The 22,247-nt window shown below is 38.9% G+C and overlaps 1 protein-coding gene across 1 annotated transcript in view; it reads left to right on the top strand.

The window, feature by feature from the left end:
* The window catches only part of ADAMTS3 (ADAM metallopeptidase with thrombospondin type 1 motif 3), a 285,759-nt gene that overhangs the window by 240,048 nt on the left and 23,464 nt on the right, over positions 1–22,247 (top strand). Inside the window, exons 6-15 of the mRNA XM_052641988.1 lie at positions 6,669–6,752; positions 9,793–9,949; positions 10,814–10,919; positions 11,305–11,448; positions 12,080–12,212; positions 14,163–14,276; positions 16,277–16,422; positions 17,638–17,813; positions 19,136–19,269; positions 20,894–21,017. Of these exons, the coding sequence (XP_052497948.1) occupies positions 6,669–6,752; positions 9,793–9,949; positions 10,814–10,919; positions 11,305–11,448; positions 12,080–12,212; positions 14,163–14,276; positions 16,277–16,422; positions 17,638–17,813; positions 19,136–19,269; positions 20,894–21,017 (1,318 nt within the window). The remainder of the gene's footprint in view (positions 1–6,668; positions 6,753–9,792; positions 9,950–10,813; positions 10,920–11,304; positions 11,449–12,079; positions 12,213–14,162; positions 14,277–16,276; positions 16,423–17,637; positions 17,814–19,135; positions 19,270–20,893; positions 21,018–22,247) is intronic.

Raw genomic sequence — 22,247 nt, 5'->3', positions numbered from 1 at the left:
GCCCTGTCTTTTCTTTTCCTATTCAGTTTTTTCCAGTGATTTGCTCCAGCTCCTTTTCATTTTTTCCCAATATATTTTTAGATTATATTGACTATCAAGAAATCCTTATTTGGAGTCAATCTCAAATCTAATTAATTCTTCAGTTCAGTCGCTCAGTTGTGTCCAACTCTTTGTGACCCCATGAACCGCAGCACGCCAGGCCTCCCTGTGCATCACCAACTTCCGGAGTTCACCCAAACCCAAGTCCAGTTAATTCATTTCCTTAAAATTTACACAAAGGAAAATTATGGAAAAGAAGTAAAGTTTTTTCGAGTTATCTTTATCAGTATGCTTACACATCACTTTCTTAAACACAGGGGTAATGATTATTCTAAAATTAGATTTGTTTTGCATCGCGACAGTGGTGTGGTCTGCAGGTGTGTAGAAGTGTAGCGAGTTGGTAAAAACTACTGACTCTGGAGCCAGACTGCCCTAGGTGTACATCCTTTACTCTGTGTACTAGCTGTGTGACCTTGGGCAAAGTACTTAACCTCTCTGGGCCTCAATTTTTTTTGATGTAAAATGGAGATAATATCTTTAAAGTTGTTTCAAAGATTATGCATTACTTGATTAACATAGCTAAAGTATTTAAAACCATGTCTGGAACTTGGAAAGCTCTGTGTTAATGCTGGCTTTTTGTGTTCTTGATTCTGCTTTAAATTAGGAAAAAGTAGCTTTCCTTGTCACTAAGTGTTATAAAAATGCTTTCTTAAAAAATATTATTTTCATTCATCTTAACATATCCACATTTTTAATTCAGTATGATCTGTTTATATCTTTCTGTATATCATGTATTGGTTGTTAAAACTCATGATTAATTTATACCCAAATCCTAAGTTTCTTCGTGCCTCTCATATAATGTGTTAATCAGATGACACTGAAAAACAATCTACATAAATGTGTCGTCAATATTTATTTTGTTTTTAAGAGTCCAGTCACTCAGTGTTTTCCTCAGGTTAGAATATTTTAAAATTCCTATTTCATTTTAAGGAGCTTATTTTATTTATGTGTAAATATACAAAAGGCAAACATACCCAGTGTTGTGTAAGTACATTCAGGTGTTTAACACAGCCGCTCCACCCGCCTCTAACATGTGCATACTGCCCTCTGCTGGAAAAAGTATTTTTGAAAAATAAAATTATTAAATTTTTCCCCTTTTTTTTGTAATTTAAACTGAATCTTTGATTCTATTATTATTCTATTGAGAGTAAATAAATTTACAGTACAAGATTTTTCAAATCCTTTTCAGTGAAAACTAAGATGGGGAGAGTTATGTTTTTTGTTTGTTTATTTTTTTGTTTGTTTTTCTTTGCTCTTTTCGGATAGATTGGAAAATATGTTCATAAACCTTTAACATTTTGGTATGGATAGGTAGAAGTGTTCTCATGTGCCTTTTATTTTGCTGAGGGCAGTTTGTGGCATTTTGTTTGATTTGAACAGCAGCTGTGTGAAGCAAAAAGAGCAAGTATGATTATAATTTGCCAGTGAGAAAACAGAGGCTCAGAGATGTTAAGTGACCAACCCAAAGTCATTCAGTTTGTTGGGGGCAGATTTGGGACTCGAATTCAAGTCTTAGAATATATTTAATTCTGTGATGCTGATTATTTCTGCAACTCTTATCATATCCTGTGTGTCTCAGAGCCTAAAAAACTTTACATCCTGTTATTGATTAGGTACATTTTTAAATTCAGTAATGGAAAGCAAGCAACTTTTTGAACCTTGAGAGGCAAAATAATAAATGACATCCAGTGCTTTGTACAATAGAGACACCTAATATTTGTTGATTTGCCACATTGAAAGAATATTTTATCCTATGTATTGCCTTATATTTGGTTATCTCTATCCATGCTATACTCTGAGACAGTTTCACAAATTTGGGCCAACTTGGAACATTCCAAAACTGATCTTGATTTCTACTGGGGTACTCTGTTAACTTACTAGTCTGGCATAATAGGGACTATTGTTAAATACTACTTTTCTTTTGGTGAATGGTAAATTTAACCTTTTAAAAAGTGCCTTTTTATTTCATCATTTTATAATATAATATTGCTATTGAGAACATTAAGTGTGTCCTTTATATTTCTCAGTACTGTGCTGACTTTTAAATTTACCAAACAAAAATGAATTTACTAATTTAGGGTGATTATATGTATGTTATGAGTTTCCCTGGTGTTTCAAGATGGTAAAGAGTCCTCCTGAAATGCAGGAGACCTGAGTTCGATTCCTGGGTTGGGAAGGTTCCCCGGAGGAGGGCACAGCAACCCACTCCAGCATGCTTGCCTGGAGAATTCCATGGGCCGAGAAGCCTAATGGCCTATAGTCCATGGGGTCACATCAAGTTGGATATGACTGAATGACTTTCACTTTCATTTTTCATATGTACATTATACTAACTGAGATATCACAAGCTATTTGTTATAATTGCCACCTTTCATTTATTTTATGAGTCTAATAGTTTTCTGACATAAAAGTCTCCCATAGCATTTAAAAGTATCACTGTCACTGCTATTCAGCCATGGTTGTAAGGCCCTCCCTTCCCTGCATCACTTCTCCTCCAGAAATTAATTTAGTTCTTTTAATCTGTTTTTCTTTAGTTTAAAATTATATTGTTCCCCGATTTTGTAAACTCACTAACGTTAATTTCAACATCTTTTACATTAAACGCATTTACATTTCAATTATTGATACATTAAGTACATGTTAGGAGAAGGCAATGGCAACCCACTCCAGTACTCTTGCCCAGCAAATCTCATGGATGGAGGAGCCAGGTAGGCTGCACTCCATAGGGTCGCTAGGAGTCGGACATGACTGAGCAACTTCACTTTCACTTTTCACTTTCATGCGTTGGAGAAGGACATGGCAACCCACTCCAGTGTTCTTGCCTGGAGAATCTCAGGGACGGGGGAGCCTGGTGGGCTGCCGTCTATGGGGTCACGCAGAGTCGGACACGACTGAAGTGACTCAGCAGCAGCAGCTGCAGCAGGACATCCCCAGTGGCTCAGTGGTAAAGAATTCGCCTGAAATGCCGGAGACACAGAAGATGTGGGTTCAATCCCTCTGTTGGGAAGATCCCCTGGAGAAGGAAATGGCAGCCCACTCCAGTGTGGGGATCACAAAGAGTTGGACATGACTGAATGACTAAGCACACACTAAGTACATGTTAAAACTTTGTGTGTGAAGCCTTTATGCTAATTCAGAACAACCGCCTTATGAGAAGTCTCTTGGAATGTCCATGAGTTTCTGTCGATGACAGGCCTGGCTTCAGACATTTACTTGTATTGGAATTATTATGCTAGATATTTCTTATCAGATAATCCTGAAGAAGAGGAGCATTCAGTCCTCAATTAGGCATTATGAGATATGGAGTAAGATAACAGAATCTGCCCATGGCCAAAAGGGTCATAAGAAATTACAGTTTTGGGGCCAGCATTCAGTTCTCCTTATATTGACCTGAAATCTCCCCCTTTAACAGTGAACCCATGGTTTTAGTTTTATTTGCCGTAGACATTCAGAGCAAATTGAACCCTTTTTCCATATGGTGGCTCTTTTCCTTTTCTTTAGGTTTTCTTTTCTACTTCCTATACTCTTACGTGCTTTAATGTACTTTTCTCCTTCTCACTCTTGAAATTTTTGAGCTGTTGTGTGCATAAATTAAATCTTTCAATTCTTACCCCAATCATATGAGATAGTATTCTTATTCTGTCCATTTGACTGAGACTCGGAAAGATGAAGCTTTCTGAGATGTCAAGAAAGATGTCAACTGAGACTATTCGTGGGTCGTGTCAGGCTCTTAGCCACCACACCTCTCCCACCACGTTTTATGCGGCCCATTTCTAGGCTCCTTGCTTAGAGGACTCTGGTTACATTCCTGTTTGTATTGTTGGCTATTGTTTAGTCTCTAAGTTGTATCTACTCTTTGTTACCGCCTGGACTGAAGCTGGCCATGGGATTTCCCAGGTAAGAATGGGTGGGTTGCTATGTCCTTCTCTAGGGGATCTTCCCAATCCAGGGATCAAATCCTCATCTCCAGCATTGGCAGACAAATTCTTTACTGCTGAGCCACCAGGGAAGCCCTCCCATTTGTATACATCTCTTTCATCAGACAGAACAGACAAAATGAACTCAATGCTCCAGATTTACAATGGCCTCTAGTTGAATTGCTTGGGCATGTGCTACCAGCCTGCATACTTGTGCAATGCAAGAGTGAATTACCGATTGTTTTCACTCCTTGGCTTATCTTGAATAGTAGTTAAATTGGGTCTTACCATTGTACGTGTGTGTGTGTGTGTGTGTGTGTGTGTGAGTTTGTAGATGTACATCTATGTATACATGGGTTTCCCTGGTGGTTCAGATGGTAGAGAATCTACCTGTAATGCAGAAGACCCAGATTTGATCCCTGGGTCAGAAAGATCCCCTGGAGAAGGGAATGGCAACCCACTCCAGTATTCTTGCCTGGAAAATCCCATGGACAGAGGAGCCTGGTGGTGTACAGTCCATGGGGTCACAAAGAGTCAGACATGACTGAGTGTCTTTACTTACTTACCTTCAACCTACATTTAACCCTTTGATATTTATGGTGTTCTGTGTAGTCTGATTATATTCCTGAAACTTTTCATTTGAGATTTCTTGGTCTGTTTCTTGGTCAGTATAATTAGAAATCCATACATTTCTTTTTTTTTTAGAGCATTCTATTATCCTTGAGTTATATTTCTTTTTAAGGCTTCTCTCTATGAGATTTTGCCTATCTTCCCTCTTTGCCTTCTGTCCAAACCTCCTGGGTCTTGAGTTGAATTGAGGTTCATTTTCCATCCCTCTTTCAGTTATTATGACAAATGTTGGTTCCCTGTTCCTGAGAACAGCTAAGAACTTTGAAATGTAGCCAGATAAAGGCACCATTAGCATTTCCAACTTACTAGCAATTTTTATTCACACCAATTTTGCACTAGCATAACCAGAAAATAGAGGTCACTTTGCTCTTCTACATGGTCGTACACGTTCAGTTGTGTCCGACTCTTTTCGACCCTTTGGAATATACCCCGCCAGGCTCCTCTGTCCATGGGATTTTTCAGACAGGAATACTGGAGTGGGTTGCCATTTCCTCCTCCAGGGGATCTTTCAGACTCAGGGGTCAAACCCACATCTCCTGTGTCTCTTATGTTGCAGACAGATTCTTTACTGCTGGGCCTTCAGGGAAGCCAGCAGTCTTTTTAGACTGTCAATAATTGACTGTTTCTGCAGGTTAATTAATCTCTATGGTCTTCATCTTCCTCATCTATAAAAATCTGTTGGACTGTGACCTCTGAGGTTGTGTAAGTTCTAATATCTATGGTTTTAAAGTATACCGGATTACCTGTAGAAATTTTAATTTAACATTTAAAATTAAATCAAAAGAATTAAAGATTTTAAAATTAAAAAAATAAAAAACTATAATAAAAAAAAATTAAATCAAGAGCAATGACTCAACTTTACCACTCTGAGGTTTACCCAGGACTGATATTATATGTACTTGAACAGTCATCTTAGTAATCCAAATGTGAAAGGATTTCTTTACTGTGAGACTTCTAAATAATCATTGCCTCAGATGCCCCATTCTTGGAGTGGAAGAGCATTGGGAGCACCACCCAGTTACTGGCCCACAGGTACCACCACAGCTCCTGCACACCAGCTTCCCTAACAAGAGGTAGCGGCCCTGGTGGAAACAGAGGCACCCTGAAGGACACGCTTGCTCTTTATCTTCACAGGTTGCCATCCCTCATGCTGGCAGATGCTTCACCTGAATCGTGGTCTTGCTAAAGCTTTTGTTTGTTTATTTTTTGGCTGTCCTGGGTTTTCATTGCTGCAGGCGGGCTTTCTTTAGTTGTGGCGAGCAGGGGCTATTTTCTAGTTGTGGTGCACAGGCTTCTCATTGCAGTGGCTTCTCTTGTTTTGAAGCATGGGCCCTAGAGCACTTGGGTTTCAGTAGTCAAAGCTCACAGGCTTAGTTGTCCCATGGCATGTGGGATCTTCCCGAAGTTAAGTGAAAGTAGCTCAGTCGCGTCCAACTCTGTGACCCCATGGACTATACAGTCTGTGGAATTCTCCAGGCCAGAATACTGGAGTGGGTAGCCTTTCCCTTCTCCAGGGGATCTTCCCAACCCAGAGATCGAACCCAGGTCTCCCACATTGCAGGTGGATTCTTTACCAGCTGAACCACAAGGGAAGCTCAAGAATATTGGAGTGGAATACTGGAGTGGTTAGCCTGTTCCTTCTCTAGCAGATCTTCCTGACCAGGGATCAAACCCATGTCTACTGCATTGGAAGGCAGATTCTTAAATGTGATTACTTTTGATAAATTTTATCTGTGGATCATAGTACACATGTATTCTTAACACTCTAATATTTTAATGAAGCCCTTTTACAGCCTAGTCTCTATATTCATGATACTACAGGGTTTACAGTATCAGTAATTCACATAGCCAGGAATCATTCCAAAGTTAAAAGTAAATGATTTCATTTCCGATATCAGTTTAAACTAGAAAAAAAGTGACTCGTCTCCTGTATTTGGGATTACAGAGCCGTTTCCTCAAGTGTCCATCTCCTAAAGTTCTTTGTGTGGCCTTTCCTCTAGTAATTATCTCCTTTGTTTCTAGGTGAATGAAATTTACCACGATGAGTCCCTGGGAGTGCATATAAATGTGGTCCTGGTGCGCATGATAATGCTGGGTTATGCAAAGGTAAAGTGTCTTACTATATGTGAGCTGTGAACATCAAAGAGTGGGTGAGCAAACAGATTCGTCTACTGGGGCTATAGTGGATATGTCTCATGTAGACCCCAGTTGCTCTGAATTGAGAAGAGAAAACTGCCCCAATGAATGAAGATCTCTAACTTAGAGTAGATAATGAGTGATTTTTGTGCTGGTGTCATCTGATGTGTTTACCTCTGTCTAATGGAGTTGAAGATAATTATCCTGATTTTAGGTATGACAATATAATGGAAAAAGAGGATTTCCTTAATTGTGAAGGACAGGGAAGTCTGGTGTGCTATAGTTCGTTGGGGTCGCAATGAGTCAGACACAACTTTTCAACTGAACAAATACTACCAGCGTTAAATTTATGATTGATTTTTTTTAATCCAAAACACGTATGTTGAGTGCCTGCTCTGTGTCAGATGCTTTCTAGGAGCTTCAAATATATCTGTGTGTGTCCGGCTGTGAAAGTCACTCAGTCATGTCCAACTCTTTGTGACCCCATGGACTATACAGTCCATGGAATTCTCCAGGCCAGAAAACTGGAGTGGGTAGCCGTTCCCTTCTCCAGGGGATCTTCCCAAGCCAGGGATCGAACCAAGGTGTCCTACATTACAGGCGGATTAACAAAATAATAGAGCCTTTCTCTCTCAGGATTTCTTAAAAGGAATGTTTCACATCTTTCCAATTAATAAAAACGAAGCATACAGTGTATTTTTTTTAAAGGGCATTAATCTTATAATCTTGAAAATGAAGTGTTGGGTCAGAATACATATAATAGGCACTTTTATGTAGTGTAACTTTAGCTGGCTTTAAAATGGCACTAGTTGGATCCCTGTCCTTGGAAATAATGGAATGGATGAAACAGTCTCTCCCTTTGAGGAGAAAACATAGGGGAAGTGACTAACTTGGCAGCTTTCTTGATGTTTAAAATTAACTGTCCCCCTCCCACAAATAATCCTCCTGATTATGGAACACTAATGAAATATGCATTTAGCAAGAACGGGGGAAAAGTCCATGTGTTTGCATTGTATTATATATGAAAACTTACCATTTCTGGTGAATGGGTGTCATTGATCTTTAGTTCCCCCCACAAACCTGACCTACTTTGTGTCTCCAGCACTGAAGGCAAGTCGACTCCAGCTGGAGATGTCAAGAGCCTTCAGTTGGTTGTGAAATCATTTATTTGGAGAAGTATGTGATCAACATATAACAAACCAAACTTTTTTATTAAGAATGTAAACACTGATAAAACCACCTGCTGAAATGTAACAAAACTCTCAGCCAGTCAGCCAAGTAAGAACTAATTTGAGGTTCCAAATTTAGTTTCTCGTTCCTTCAGAACTTGCTTTGAACTTTTATCTCCTGACGATATGGACTGGAAGAAACACAAGCTGGAATCAAGATTGCTGGGAGAAATATCAATAACCTCAGATATGCAGATGACACCACTCTTATGGCAGAAAGTGAAGAGGAACTAAAAAGCCTCTTGATGAAAGTAAAAGAGGAGAGTGAAAAAGTTGACTTAAAGCTCAACATTCAGGAAATGAAGATCATGATATCCGGTCCCATCACTCCATGGGAAATAGATGGAGAAACAGTGGAAACAGTGTCAGACTTTATTTTGGGGGGCTCCAAAATCACTGCAGATGGTGATTGCAGCCATGAAATTAAAAGACGCTTACTCCTTGGAAGAAAAGTTATGACCAACCTAGACAGCATATTCAAAAACAGAGACATTACTTTGCCGACTAAGGTCCGTCTAGTCAAGGCTGTGGTTTTTCCTGTAGTCATGTATGGATGTGAGAGTAATTGATGCTTTTGAACTGTGTTGTTGGAGAAGACTCTTGAGAGTCCCTTGGACTGCAAGGAGATCCAACCAGTCCATTCTGAAAGAGATCAGCCCTGGGATTTCTTTGGAAGGACTGATGCTAAAGCTGAAACTCCAGACTTTGGTCACCTCATGCAAAGAGTTGACTCATTGGAAAAGATTTTGATGCTGGGAGGGATTGGGGGCAGAAGAAGAAGTGGACGACCGAGGATGAGATGGCTGGATGGCACCACTGACTCGATGGACGTGGGTCTGAGTGAACTCCGAGAGTTGGTGATGGACAGGGAGGCCTGGCGTGCTGTGATTCATGGGGTTGCAAAGAGTCGGACACGACTGAGCGACTGAACTGAACTGAACTGAACTGATGATAATGTGATAGTAACTGCATTCCCCAATGGCTCAAGTGATAAAGAATCCACCTGCAATGCAGGAGATGCAGGAGACATTGGCTTAACCCTGGGTCGGGAAGATGCTCTAGGGAAGGAAATGGCAATGCACTCCAGTATTCTTGTCTGGAGAATCCCATGGGCAGAGGAGCCTGCTGGGCTACAGTCCACAGAGTTGCAAAAAGTTGGACGTGACTGAGCACTCATGCACATATGCACAGCAGGGTTCTCAGGAATGTCACTCCATTTCTTGGAACAGCAGGATATGAATGCCCCATCTCTTCATTGCTGTGAGGTTAAAATAAAGGATAGTTACTTTTTTCAGTGTTAGGTTTATATAATTTGATGGCTCCTTAAATTATATAAACCAGCTTTGATTAAGTTTGAAGCAAAAAAAAAAAAGAAAGAAACTGAAGATCTTTGGCTTCAACATTTCTAGAGAAAAAGTCCCAAATATTTGATAGATTAAGATAGATTCTTCTGTTATTGTTCTTAATATTTATCGAGATTTTTTTACACAGTTGATTAATACTGAGTTGCTTCACAGTAGCACAAAAATTCATCATCCCGTATTTCAGTTAATGGTGTCAGCCACCTTTCACACAGATAATGTTGATCATCATAAAGGTATCCCTTAGGTGCATTTAGAGTTTCTAAATGAGATTAGTTATCTAAACAAGCCCCCAATAATATTATTGTACATTATTTAATTACTGTAATCTTAAATGTTAATTTCAGAGAAAGTTATTCAATGAAGCCTTTGGGAAAATATTAATATTATGTATGTCTTTAACATATTGTTTTCCTCTAGTCCATCAGCCTCATAGAAAGGGGAAATCCATCCAGGAGCCTGGAGAATGTGTGTCGTTGGGCTTGCCAACAACAAAAATCTGATCCCAATCACTCTGAACACCATGATCACGCAATTTTCTTAACCAGGCAAGACTTCGGACCTGCTGGAATGCAAGGTATTTCCATTACTATGTAGCAGAAAAATTTAAGGGCATGACTTTTCAAAACTATAACTGAATCACTTTGCTGTACACTTGGAACTAACACAACAGTATATATCAACTATTCTACAACATAAAATAAAAATTTTTTAAATCATCTTGAAAAAAAGAGCAATCCTGAATCAGGGAGTCTGTTCACATGTTCACGTTTCCACCATCACTTTCATCTTTGCCTCGGCCAAGCATACATTTGCTTTCTGTTGCGTCCAGTGACTTCTGTGGAATTCACAATGTTAAATGCCACCTAAATACCATGACATATTAATCTCTCCTTTGCAGTAATAGGTGTACATTTGGGGTACAGAGGGGCTGCTATTAAATGCAGTACGATTTCTACTGAGTGTTTGGAAGGGGAAAGGAGGTGCTATGGGAAACGTCTGTTGCCGAAGAACTTTCTTCCAAAGTCAGCTTTCGTCTATCTATCTAATAAACTCTGATGTAGACTTTAAAAAATAAAAAATTAGACTGACCACTTTGTTTTCAACGTTGATGGAATCTCTGGGTCCCTTCATCAGTACCATGATTTGAAGGAACATTCACCACAGCAGAAAGGTAGGGCTTGGTTGGTGGGCAGAGCAGAATGGTAACCCCAGGCAGTTCCTTCCCTTAGGAGAGGAGAAAATTGCAGACCCAGTGAATCCTTTCAGAGCCTGTTACCTGTGGCTTTCCCAAGAGAATGTGGCATGATGCTAGCAGTTAAATAATACGGCCTCTGTTTCCTGAAAAGCTTTTTTCTTTTTCCCTCGGCAAAGGTCCAGTAGTAATTCTTAATGGGTTTTCTCATAAAATGAAAATAAAAGTAATTGTTATTCTCTACAGGATATGCTCCAGTCACAGGCATGTGTCACCCAGTGAGAAGCTGTACCCTGAATCACGAGGATGGTTTTTCATCTGCCTTTGTAGTAGCACATGAAACTGGCCATGTGTAAGTCACTGTTGACAGCTATAGAGTGGGGGAAGAAACAAGGTCTTTTCTTTCTGCCTCTCTCAGTATTGTTCATATTTCGGGCAGAGCACATGCCAGCATGCAACTCTCACCCTCTTGCCAAGTTTGAGGAGCTGAAAAGAGTGGAGAGGTCATGCACTGAAACCAAATGAGTGACTGGCTTGCAGAGACACTCGTGAGCTATAGAACAAGAAAGGCATTTCTGCCAGATGGCTCCCAGTTTCACAGTGTCTGTGACTCCTCCACAAAAGCCTTGTTAGCTTAAAAAAGTACCTATTTCCCTGTACATTTCAAAACAGAAATTATGCCAAAGCCGTGGTCCCTATGTTGATTCTTACCAGCGAGGTCTCGCTCTGTGTTCTAGGTTGGGGATGGAACACGATGGACAGGGCAACAGGTGCGGTGATGAGACGGCTATGGGAAGTGTTATGGCCCCCTTGGTGCAAGCTGCGTTTCATCGTTACCACTGGTCCCGGTGTAGCGGCCAAGAACTGAAAAGATACATACAGTATGTCTCCTTCTTTGTGTCATGAAAACGTTACAGTAGAAATACAGGCGCGAAACTGTCTCTTAGAACATTGATCATAACTGAACTCCCAGTGAATGAAAACTCTTGTTCATGATAGACATTTTCTTGTGACTTAGCTTTTGGCACAGTAATTCCATAATGTGATTATAATATTTGAAGCCATAAGCCTAGCCTTGAAGTGAATTTTTAACTGTGATTTCCTTTCAGTAAATTCTCTGTGGGATCTTTGACTAATGGTAAAAGTTGATTTGAGAATGATGAGAGGGTGGTCACACAATGCCTGCATAGGGTATACCACCTGTACCCCATAGGGTGGGTGTCAGGATCTGCCCTGCTATACCATGGGGGTTCAGCTAGGGACATGAACAAGGTTGTTACAGTTCTACTGTGTTTTTGAGTATGCTTGGCTTATTTTCCTGGGAAGAATAAAGATGAATGGTCTTTTTCTAAATGGAGCTGAAACCAAAATCCTTAAAAGATATGCTTTCATGAACTTGCTTTATGATCTGATGAAATTCCAGAGTATGTAACCTAAGAATACTTTCTCACTGAGACATGATTTTAGAAAAAAATGAACATTTAGCTGTATGCACCTTTTTCCTTCCTCCAGTTCCTATGACTGTCTCCTTGACGACCCATTTGAACATGACTGGCCCAAACTCCCAGAACTTCCTGGAATCAATTATTCTATGGATGAGCAGTGTCGTTTTGACTTTGGAGTTGGTTATAAAATGTGCACTGCGGTACGTTACAGTCAATTTGGATTTTTGCATCTTAAAATCTATTTGCATAGCTCCTGTTTGGTGACCTTTACAGATTCACTAGTGCAAGAATATGAACCAATGATTTGTGTTTGCTATGTTTCTACATGCTATAGCTAAGTGCTCTATATATACTATCTTATTTAATCCTTCTGACAAGCTAGAAGGAAGTTGGTATACTTTTATTTTACAGATGAAAAGCCAAGACTTACAGAGGTTATGCAACTTGCTTAAGTCACGCATCTGGTAAATGGGGCTTTTTATATGTTAGAGCAAGAAAAAAATGTATTTCATTGAAAGAAGTTGATCTGCTGTTGAAATTCTGCCTTTGCAGATATACATACATAGCTATTTGGTTTGCCTGTAAAATATACAGTCAGTTCCTGTTTTCCTGCGTTAATGTTTTAACCTGAGAATTCTAAAGCTCTGGCTCCATATTGTAAAAAATTACAGTTTCTGCATTAAGTAATAGGAATGAGAACAAAAAACCCAGATTGGAAATGAGGACTAATTTTAAAAGAAAGCCATGACGGAGTTTCCCTGGTGGCTCAGTGCTAAAGAATCTGTCTGCCAATGCAAGAGACTTGCATTCGATCCCCGGTCCCGGAAAACCCCACATGCCTTGGAGCAACTAAGCCCACGTGCCACATCTATTAAGCCTCTGCTCTAGAGCCGGGGAGCCACAACTACTGAAGCCTGTGCACCCTAGGCCCCTCGCCCTACAGCAAGAGAAGCCACTGTGATGAGAAGCCTGTGCATCACAACTAGGGAAAAGCCAGTGCAGCAGTGAAGACCCAGCACAGCCATGAATAAATAACACTAAAGAAAAGGAAGAAAGCTACACCATAAGACTGTGTATGAATAGTTAATGGTATGTGTGTGTGCGCTCAGTCATGTCTTTGCTTTGCGACTTCATGGACTGTCGCCCGCCAAGCTCCTCTGTCCGTGGAATTTTCCAGTCCAGAGTATTAGAGTGAGTTGCTGCTTCCTACTCCAGGGGATCTTCCCTACCCAGGGATCAAACCCACATCTCTCGCCGTCTCCTGCATTGCGAGTGGATTCTTTACCACTGTGCCACCTGGGAAGCCTAATTAATGGCATAGGGAATGAATATATGGATAAACTGGCATTTGATATATAAGTTTATTTTTTATATCCAAAAATGATAAGAAATTTACTGTTATAAAGAGAGTAGATGAGGAAACAGTACATACAAATATGTGTGCTTAGATATACACTTGGATATTATAATATAGTGATTTAGGAAAATAAAAAACATTCTTAAGATGAGAACACTAAGATTCTGATCTGGCTCTATTACTGTTTGGTTTGTATCCATAACTATAGTCTTACCTTATAACCCATATTTCTCAGCCATGGTATGAAGATCAAATATATACAAGTACTTTATAAACTACATGAACGTATTGTGACATTTTGTTACACCTGGAATATAGTATCTTACATGAAAAGTTTGACAGATATTTTCTGCATTTAGTGAGCTCATGATGAGCATTTTTATTTTTTATATCTAACTGGTTCATACATACAGGGATAAAGATAAACCATTTTGATGGCTTGAGAGCTGCAAAACTGCTATGACATTTTCATTTTTACAATGTTTATAATAATTACTCACTCTTTAAAAATCTGAAAACCATAAGGTAGAAATGGCATGCAGAATAGTAAAAGTCAACTGGAGAACCAGACAAAGCATTGTTCATCAGTGTTCTTTTAGAAAAGCAGAATAAAAGTATTCTTTACTTGGAATTCTTAGGCATGTTTGTTTTCTTAACATGCTACAACTTTGACTATTATAACTTGAAATTAAAATATCCAAGAAACATGACGTGAAGAAACTTATAGCAGGTATTACCGGTACAGGTCATTCCATCTCTACGTCACTGAGAGTTTGGTTTTTCTCTCTTCCAGTTCCGAACGTTTGACCCATGTAAACAGCTTTGGTGTAGCCATCCTGATAATCCCTACTTTTGTAAGACTAAAAAAGGGCCCCCACTTGATGGAACCGAATGTGCTGCTGGGAAAGTGAGTATAATCTGTTTATACAGTAAAGATTTAAGATATGTTGCATAAGAATCATCTTTAAAATGACATGTATCGTCATCTTTAAGAAAACTATAGGATGTGAAGTTTCACTGTGGTAATGCACGAACATGATGTATTAGTTTCCCAGAGGTGCTCTAGCAAATTACTAACAAATTACCAGAGGGTGGTTTAAAACAACAATTATTCTCTCAGTTCTGGAGGCTAGAAGAACAAAATTGGTTTCATTGAGCTGAAATCAGTGTGTGGGCAGAATGGCCCTCCCCCCAGAGGCTCTTGTGGACAACCTGATCTTGGCTCTTCCAGCTTCTGGTAGCTGCCTGGGTTCCTTGACTTCTGGCTGTGCCACTCTAATCTCTGCCTTTGTGCCCACACTGCCCCCTTCTCCTCTGCGTGTGTTTCCCTCTGCCCCTCTCTTATAAGGATACATGTGATGGCATTTAGGGTTCACCTGAATAATCCAGGGTAATCTCCCCATCTAAAAATTCTTATGTAATTACATGAGCAAAGGCTGTTTTCCAAATAAGATGGCATTTACAGATTTTAAACATTAGGACTTGGCATCTTTGGGACCACTGTTCAGCCCCCGACTGATAGAATAGGAAGCGGCTGCTCAGCGGAGTGTCTGGGCTCTAATGGGATTTGATTTACTTGCTGGCATCACACTTCTTGTGAAAGTTGTCCAGAAATAAAGTCATGTGAACTTAGAAGATTTGGCCCTGCTCCTTGGGGAAAGATGCCCAGAAGTTTTCAATCTCAAGTTGTGTAGTAAGGATTCAATGCTCAGAAACTGGCCCAGTGCCAAGCTTCACTACTCATGAGGGGAAAGATCACAAAACCCAGACAAAGGCATGTTGAGAACTCACGTTGAAGGGCTTTGACTAGTTTGGAAATAAGATACTGTAGATAGGACCAAAACCTGGCAAAGAAAATTTATATAGTTTTCAGTTCTTTTAAAGCTCTTTAAAGCTCTATTTCAAATGTGTATAAACTGTACTTGCTATCAGAATGGCACCCATAATAGTAATAATAAAATCTGTCATTATTCATGTTCAAACTGTTAGGAATTATGCTAAACTCATAACATACGGCGTGTTGCTTTTGGAAAACTTGGTAATATAGCTTAATGACTGAAAAAACAAAAGCAACAGTGAGTTGATTCGTTTTTGCTTTATGCAGAAGATATCCTCTAAACCAAATCTGGACATCCAATTTCCCTAAATATATTTGTGTTATGTTTAAATTTCCCAAAGTTGAGTTTTAAGAAACACTTTTATTGTGTGTAGAATAGAAACATGAATGAAAATGTTAAAAGGAAAAGAGCTAAGGCCTTTTGAGCATCTGCTGTGTGTTGGGTGCTCCAAGGTCTATGTCTCTGCAGTATCTGTGTTTTAGTATTCCTCACTTAGTTCCTGTGGTCAGAGGGTATCACACTATCCATGGTCCCTTCTGGGCCCCAATTTCCTCATCTGAAAGGTAAAGATAATATATCTGACCTATCTATTTCTTAGAATCATTATGAAAGCTATATATGTTTTAGATATGTTATATTAATTGTTTTTGCAGTTAAGGCATATAACTTCCTGTCATTATTTAAAGGGGAGCCTATTGCCCTTAAAAAATTCCAATAATATGGATAACAAGGGATGAAGGGTAGACTAGCACCAACTGGGCAAATTAAGTGCTCAGATCTCCTTGTTGATTATGATGTTTGATACTCACTGATAAATGGGTCCTTTAAAAACTTGTCTGAATTAATGTTACCTTTTATTTTAATTTTATATTTAATAATGCAAGTCCAAATTACCCAGTATGTATAGGTCCCCATATTGTTATAATTATTGTGGGATGATGTTAAGTGTATTTTCACCGGAAAAAGAAGTAAAAAAGAAAGGAAGTCTTTCACTTGGTGGTCCTTGTATAATGACTTCAATTTTAGCATGTGCACAAAATTTCATAATTGTTTTTGTCATTTTCCTAAGTGGTGCTATAAAGGCCATTGCATGTGGAAGAATGCTAATCAGCAAAAACAAGATGGCAACTGGGGATCCTGGACCAAATTTGGCTCCTGTTCCCGGACATGTGGAACTGGTGTGCGATTCAGAACACGCCAGTGCAATAATCCAACGTGAGTGTAATTCCTATCATGCACTTCACCTGGGGACAGACCAGAAAATGCCTCAATATTATGCCATTAATGTTCAGTTTCACAAAGTACGTGTAAAACACAGGCCATGTAAACTGAGCATTTAAGTGTCTATTTTGGGTAAATCCCCACTAATCCATCTAGGGAAGAGTAGTCCATGATTAAGGTTAGAGATTGTTAAAGAAATTGCTGTTTAGGAGGCTCTGGAACTGAGCAGGGAAAGCAGATCACTGTGTCCTTAGGACTAGGCACCAAGGCTGTGAGACCTGCTCTAGAAAGCACAGGCCTATCGGCAGAACCAGCACTAACCACAGAGGCTCCCTCACTTCAGAGTCAGGAGAGGAGTGCTTCAGAGCTGAGCTGCAAAAACGGTGAAAGAAAGACCAAGGAACTGGTGGGGGAAAAGTTATCCATTTGTCCTCCCAGAGAAAATTTTTGGAACCCCTGTTGTGTGCTTAGCGAATCTTATTTTCTGCAGGAAAAAAACAAAACAAAACAAAACTGAACTATCAGACTTATTAGGACAGTCTTCCTTGTGCAGGGTTTAACATTTGACACCTGTTTTCTTTGTCTGGCAGCAGGATGGCTCTGAGCACATCTTTGTACAAAGACTGAGGGTTACACTATCTGTTGCACAGGAGGAGATGATAGCAATATTCACAGAAGCAACAAAAACAATAAAGATTATAGTAGTAAGAACAGCAAGGGCTAACCACGTGCCACACTCTTTTTTAAGTGTTTTAAACACAGTAACTCATTTAATCCTCGCAATTTTTCTCTAAGGAAGATAGGATTATTGTTTGCATTGGATGTATTAAGAAACAGGCATAGAGCCATGATTAGTGTGTCTTTGGGTTGCAAATACATGTTTTATGCATGATAAAAATATATAATTTTCCTGAGACCATATGCCTGTTGGTTGATTCTTTATACACTTTTTTTGTGCATTTAAAACATACCGTTTGAAAGAATACACTGTTTTAAAATATATTGATTTGAGTTTGGGACTTCCCTCCAGCAAACCCTAGCAGGGAGAGGACAGTGCTTTGGAAAAGGGATTGAAATTAGGAAGTATGAGTCCATTCACTGGGCTGGCAGCTCAGAAGCTCTGGCTTTTTGCCCTCCAGCACTGTGCCTGAAAGCTTCAGCCACTGGACCAGAGCCAAAAGGCCTTTCTCAATGTTGTCTTTTCTTTAGGCCCATCAATGGTGGTCAGGATTGTCCTGGTGTTAATTTTGAGTACCAGCTTTGTAATACAGAAGAATGCCAAAAACACTTTGAGGACTTCAGAGCTCAGCAGTGCCAACAGCGTAACTCCCACTTTGAATACCAGAATACCAAACACCACTGGTTGCCATATGAACATCCCGACTGTGAGTAGACACCCACGCTTCTCCTGCTGTGTGGACAGTTACTTAGAGCTTAAGCTTTGCCAACACACAGTCCCTTGGACCTTGATCCCCACTTGGCAATTTAGGAAACTTGGTGCTTATAGGGGTGAGTCCTCCTGGGTTTCCAAGAATAAGGCTAATACACTCCTTTCTCTAGAGAGGTGAGAATTATGGAATAGTTCCTGGCAGGCAATACAGCCACCATCACTACTGAAAAGATGAGTGGAAAGCAATGCCTGGGAGAGATGCTGAGTTTCCTCGTGCAACTGAAATCCCTCTGCTGGGAAATGCTTCTGGAATATTGTGATCTTTCTTTTCTGAACAACTAGAGAAAATACAGTTATTTTACAATCAAGTCAAGAACAAGACAAAGAGCATTATTGAATAACAAAAGGCACTTCATAACCGTACATTAGTTATTAAGAAATACACTGGGAAATTCCCCTATCATGTTTCACTCCTTAGCCCTGACTTTTCAGTTAAATCTGTTCAGATGGGAACTTCTTGACATATGTCTTATTTGGGTGAATACACTGCTGAGTTCAGTTTAAGCCTGTTTTAAAGCAAAGATGCACATGTGGAAGAATTCAGAATTGCAATGCATTATTTTGATTAATTTGAGGAAAATGAGTCACATAAATTAGATTTAATTAATGACATCCTACAAGAAGCAAAAACTGTACTAGGCCACTGTGTCAAACAAAAGAGAAACCTTTTCAGTGCTCTAAGTGTCACTAAAACTAAATTGATTTTGAATGAAATTTATTGAATAACCCTGGCTAAATCTAGGGTAGCCAGAGAGCCTGGGTTGTATGGGACCAGTCATATGAATTCATATTGTTAGGGGCTCTGCTAGTGGCTCAGATGGTAAAGAATCTGCCTGCTCTGCAGAAAACCCGGGTTCTACCTTTGGGTCGGGAAGATCCCTGGAGAAGAGAATGGCAACCCATACCAATATTCTTGCCTGGAGAATTCCATGGACAGAGGAGCCTGGCAGGCTACACAGTCCATAGGGTCACAAAGAATCAGACATGACTGAGCAACTAACACTTTCACTTTCATCCCTTTCTATGTCATTAATAGAGCTCCTTTTCACTATCTGAATTATCCCAGTTTAGATACAAATCATACGGTCACCCTGGTTAAAATAAATATGCCAAGTATGCGTACTTCCCCCACAACTCTTTATCTATACAATTTGTTTCCAGGAAGCCATGTTGAAACTGTATATTTTAAAAACAAACTATACTATTCAAATATACCATTTTGCATAAATAGTTGACTTAATATTCCATCTTATACAGCCAAGAAAAGATGCCACCTTTACTGTCAATCCAAAGAGACTGGAGATGTTGCTTATATGAAACAGCTGGTGCACGACGGAACGCGCTGTTCCTACAAAGACCCGTACAGCATATGTGTGCGCGGAGAGTGTGTGGTGAGTTCAGGTTGCTTCCATCGAAGCTTCCTACAGTATTGTGTCCTTCTCCTTTTCTTCTCATTCATCGGCGTATTTTCAGAATTTTCCTTTAACTCTTTCTTATGTGAGATCACATTACAATGACAGTCTATGAATAGTTCAATAGCTCAACTAAATTTGGAAGAAATTTCACTGAATAAAATCAAACTTTGGTCACTGGAGAAAATTTTTCAATATTTAATTCGTTTTTCTCATTTCCAGTCAAATGCATTTCAGGGGGTTCCTGAGGCCTCAGGGCTGGGAATACAACTGGAACCATGCCTTTGCTTTGAGTATTTTATCCTAGCCATCCACTAGTACAACGCGAAGTCTTTTTTTTTTTTTTAATTCAATGCAAGATGTGCTTTATCATCTTAAAAAACTTCTTTTTCTCCCTGTCTCACCTTCCAATTAATTCTAACTTTAAACACTAAATTCCACATCAGAACAAAAGTACTAGTGAAGATGCGAAAGCTTTTTGTCCATTCAGCCTTTTTTTATGCCATTTATTTCTTGTCCGTGTTCACACGTTTAAATGATAAGGAATTATCTCATTAACTGAAGATGTTGCTGCTGCTTGATTCCTTTGGACCTAGGTACAACTAAGGTGTTAATATAAAAGACTCTCCAATATGCGATGCCTCATAGTTGAACTAAAATTTCCCTGAAAGTAGAATCTGTGTTTTGTTCATCTTTCACCTCCCACAGTATCTGGGAGTGCATTAAGTATATATGTGGCATCATTTTCTCTGCTCACTCTCATCTCAAACTTACAAGTGCAGAATCATCATTACCCAACAGCCATTCACATTAAAAATCCACCCCAGTTGGACTTCCGTGGTGACTCTATGGTACAGAATCTGCCTGCCGATGCAGGAGACACAGGTTCAATCCCTGGGTTGGGAAGATCACCTGGAGAAGAAAATGGCAACCCACTCTAGTATTCTTGCCTGGGAAATCCCATGAACAGAGGGGCCTGGCAGACTTCAGTTCATGGGGTAGCAAAAGAGTTGGACATGACTTAACCACTAAAACAAACAAGGAGAGCAATTGTTTTGAACCCACTTTCCACAAATGGATGACTTCCTTGGCTTTGTTTGAATCCCTTTGCATTCTTGAATTGCCTTCTGCACCCTCTGTTCCTTCAAGTTACTTTGAAAATCTCATCATTGGTGATGTTTTGTCTCACATCCCTTACCAACTTGTAAAGTTTGTACTAATGGACAATTCTCTATTTTGATTTTCTTCTTTATAAATATGAAGGCAACCAGGGAAAAACACATCCACGTCTTAATTTTTGTCTCCTCAGCATCAGCTACAATATCTGTGTTCAATAAATGTTTGATGATTGACTACATATGATAGGAGAAGCACTGCATTAGACTGAGGGAAATTTATCCTTTATAATTACCCAGAGTGCAAGTCATTTGATTTCATAATAGTTCTTTAAAAGACCAAGATATTAAGAATTAGAGTTAGAGAGGGAGTTTGGTGCCTGGCTGTGGGTTCATGATGGAACAAATGGTGTATCATGCTCCAGTATGTTGACCTTTACTTGCTTGGCACATTAAAATGAGCTACATCTAATATCTTCTCTTCCCAGAAAGTGGGCTGTGATAAAGAAATCGGTTCTAACAAGGTTGAGGATAAGTGTGGTGTCTGTGGAGGAGATAATTCCCATTGTCGAACTGTAAAGGGGACATTTACCAGGACACCCAGGAAGCTTGGTAAGATGAGGTTCTCATGAATTCAGTATCCATGATTTTCCTTTTTTGAGACTTCTTTTAGGAATGCACCATTTTCTCTATAAACACACACACACACAATTAGCTGCTGATTTATTTTCATCCAGATTACCTTTTAAGAAATTATTGAAATAACTTTGCCAATCCATACTCTATAGCATCCATGATGAAAACCTATCTACTAAATTTAGATAAGGAATAAAAGAAACCAATATCAATTATAGTCATTCATTAAAATGGGTTCTGTTTAATTTTATGTTTTTAATAAAATGTATTAGACCTAATTATTAGAATTAATGCTTATTTTGAATGTTTTGTTTGACATAAATTACTGATCAGAAGTTAAAAATATTCAAAACTTTAAATACAACTTTTAAAATATTACAGTCACTTTGCTTCTTTTAAAAGTGAACAAGTTTATCCTATTTATAAAACTATAAATCTTGGGTTCATATTCCAGTTAATATTTATAATTTTATATTAAACAAGTTTGAGGTACATACAACAGAAAATAACCTGAGGTATAATTGCTTATGGTGTGAATTTCTGTGCTTGTTACACAGTCAATGGCCTGGACTTTGGCATATGGTGAAGGTTCATTAGATGGAACCAAAGCAACAAATAATATGCAACATTATTAGTATTTTCATAATTATACATTGGAATTTTCACAAAAGATTTAGATACAAACATGGATTACTGAATGATTTCTTTAAGTTTGGAATAATTATTATTCAGTTATTCAACAAACATTTATTGAACAAAAGTTTGTAAGAATTCAACATTTAAAGATTAATTCAATGTGAAGCTTCCCTTGAAAAGCTTCTCTTACATCCAAGATATAGTCTCTTACAGAATAATAGAAAACAAGATAAAACAAAGACAAAGATTTGGTTTACATTGAACACATTGTCATTGCAGTAATTTTTCCTTTTAGAAAAATAAGAAACTATATATAAAAGAAAAAACTAGTCTTTATCCAAATGGAATAATTCCCTTAGTTCTTTTTACTCCCATTATCCCCCAGTCACCCACCTCAAGCCATTTCTACACATATCAGCTTTGCTCTTTGATATATTTAGGACAGAAGTAGGTGATATATTTAGGCAGAAGCAGGTGACTATATTCTAATGTGTTTTCCTTAGGTATGCCCTTCTCTAGTTACTGATGTCTTTGCTATTCCTCTGTGATAATTTACTATAGTTTGTACTT

Source organism: Budorcas taxicolor, chromosome 6 (genome assembly GCF_023091745.1).
Source record: "Budorcas taxicolor isolate Tak-1 chromosome 6, Takin1.1, whole genome shotgun sequence".
NCBI classification, from domain to species: Eukaryota; Metazoa; Chordata; class Mammalia; order Artiodactyla; family Bovidae; genus Budorcas; species Budorcas taxicolor.
This window is presented reverse-complemented; position numbering and strand designations above follow the sequence as displayed.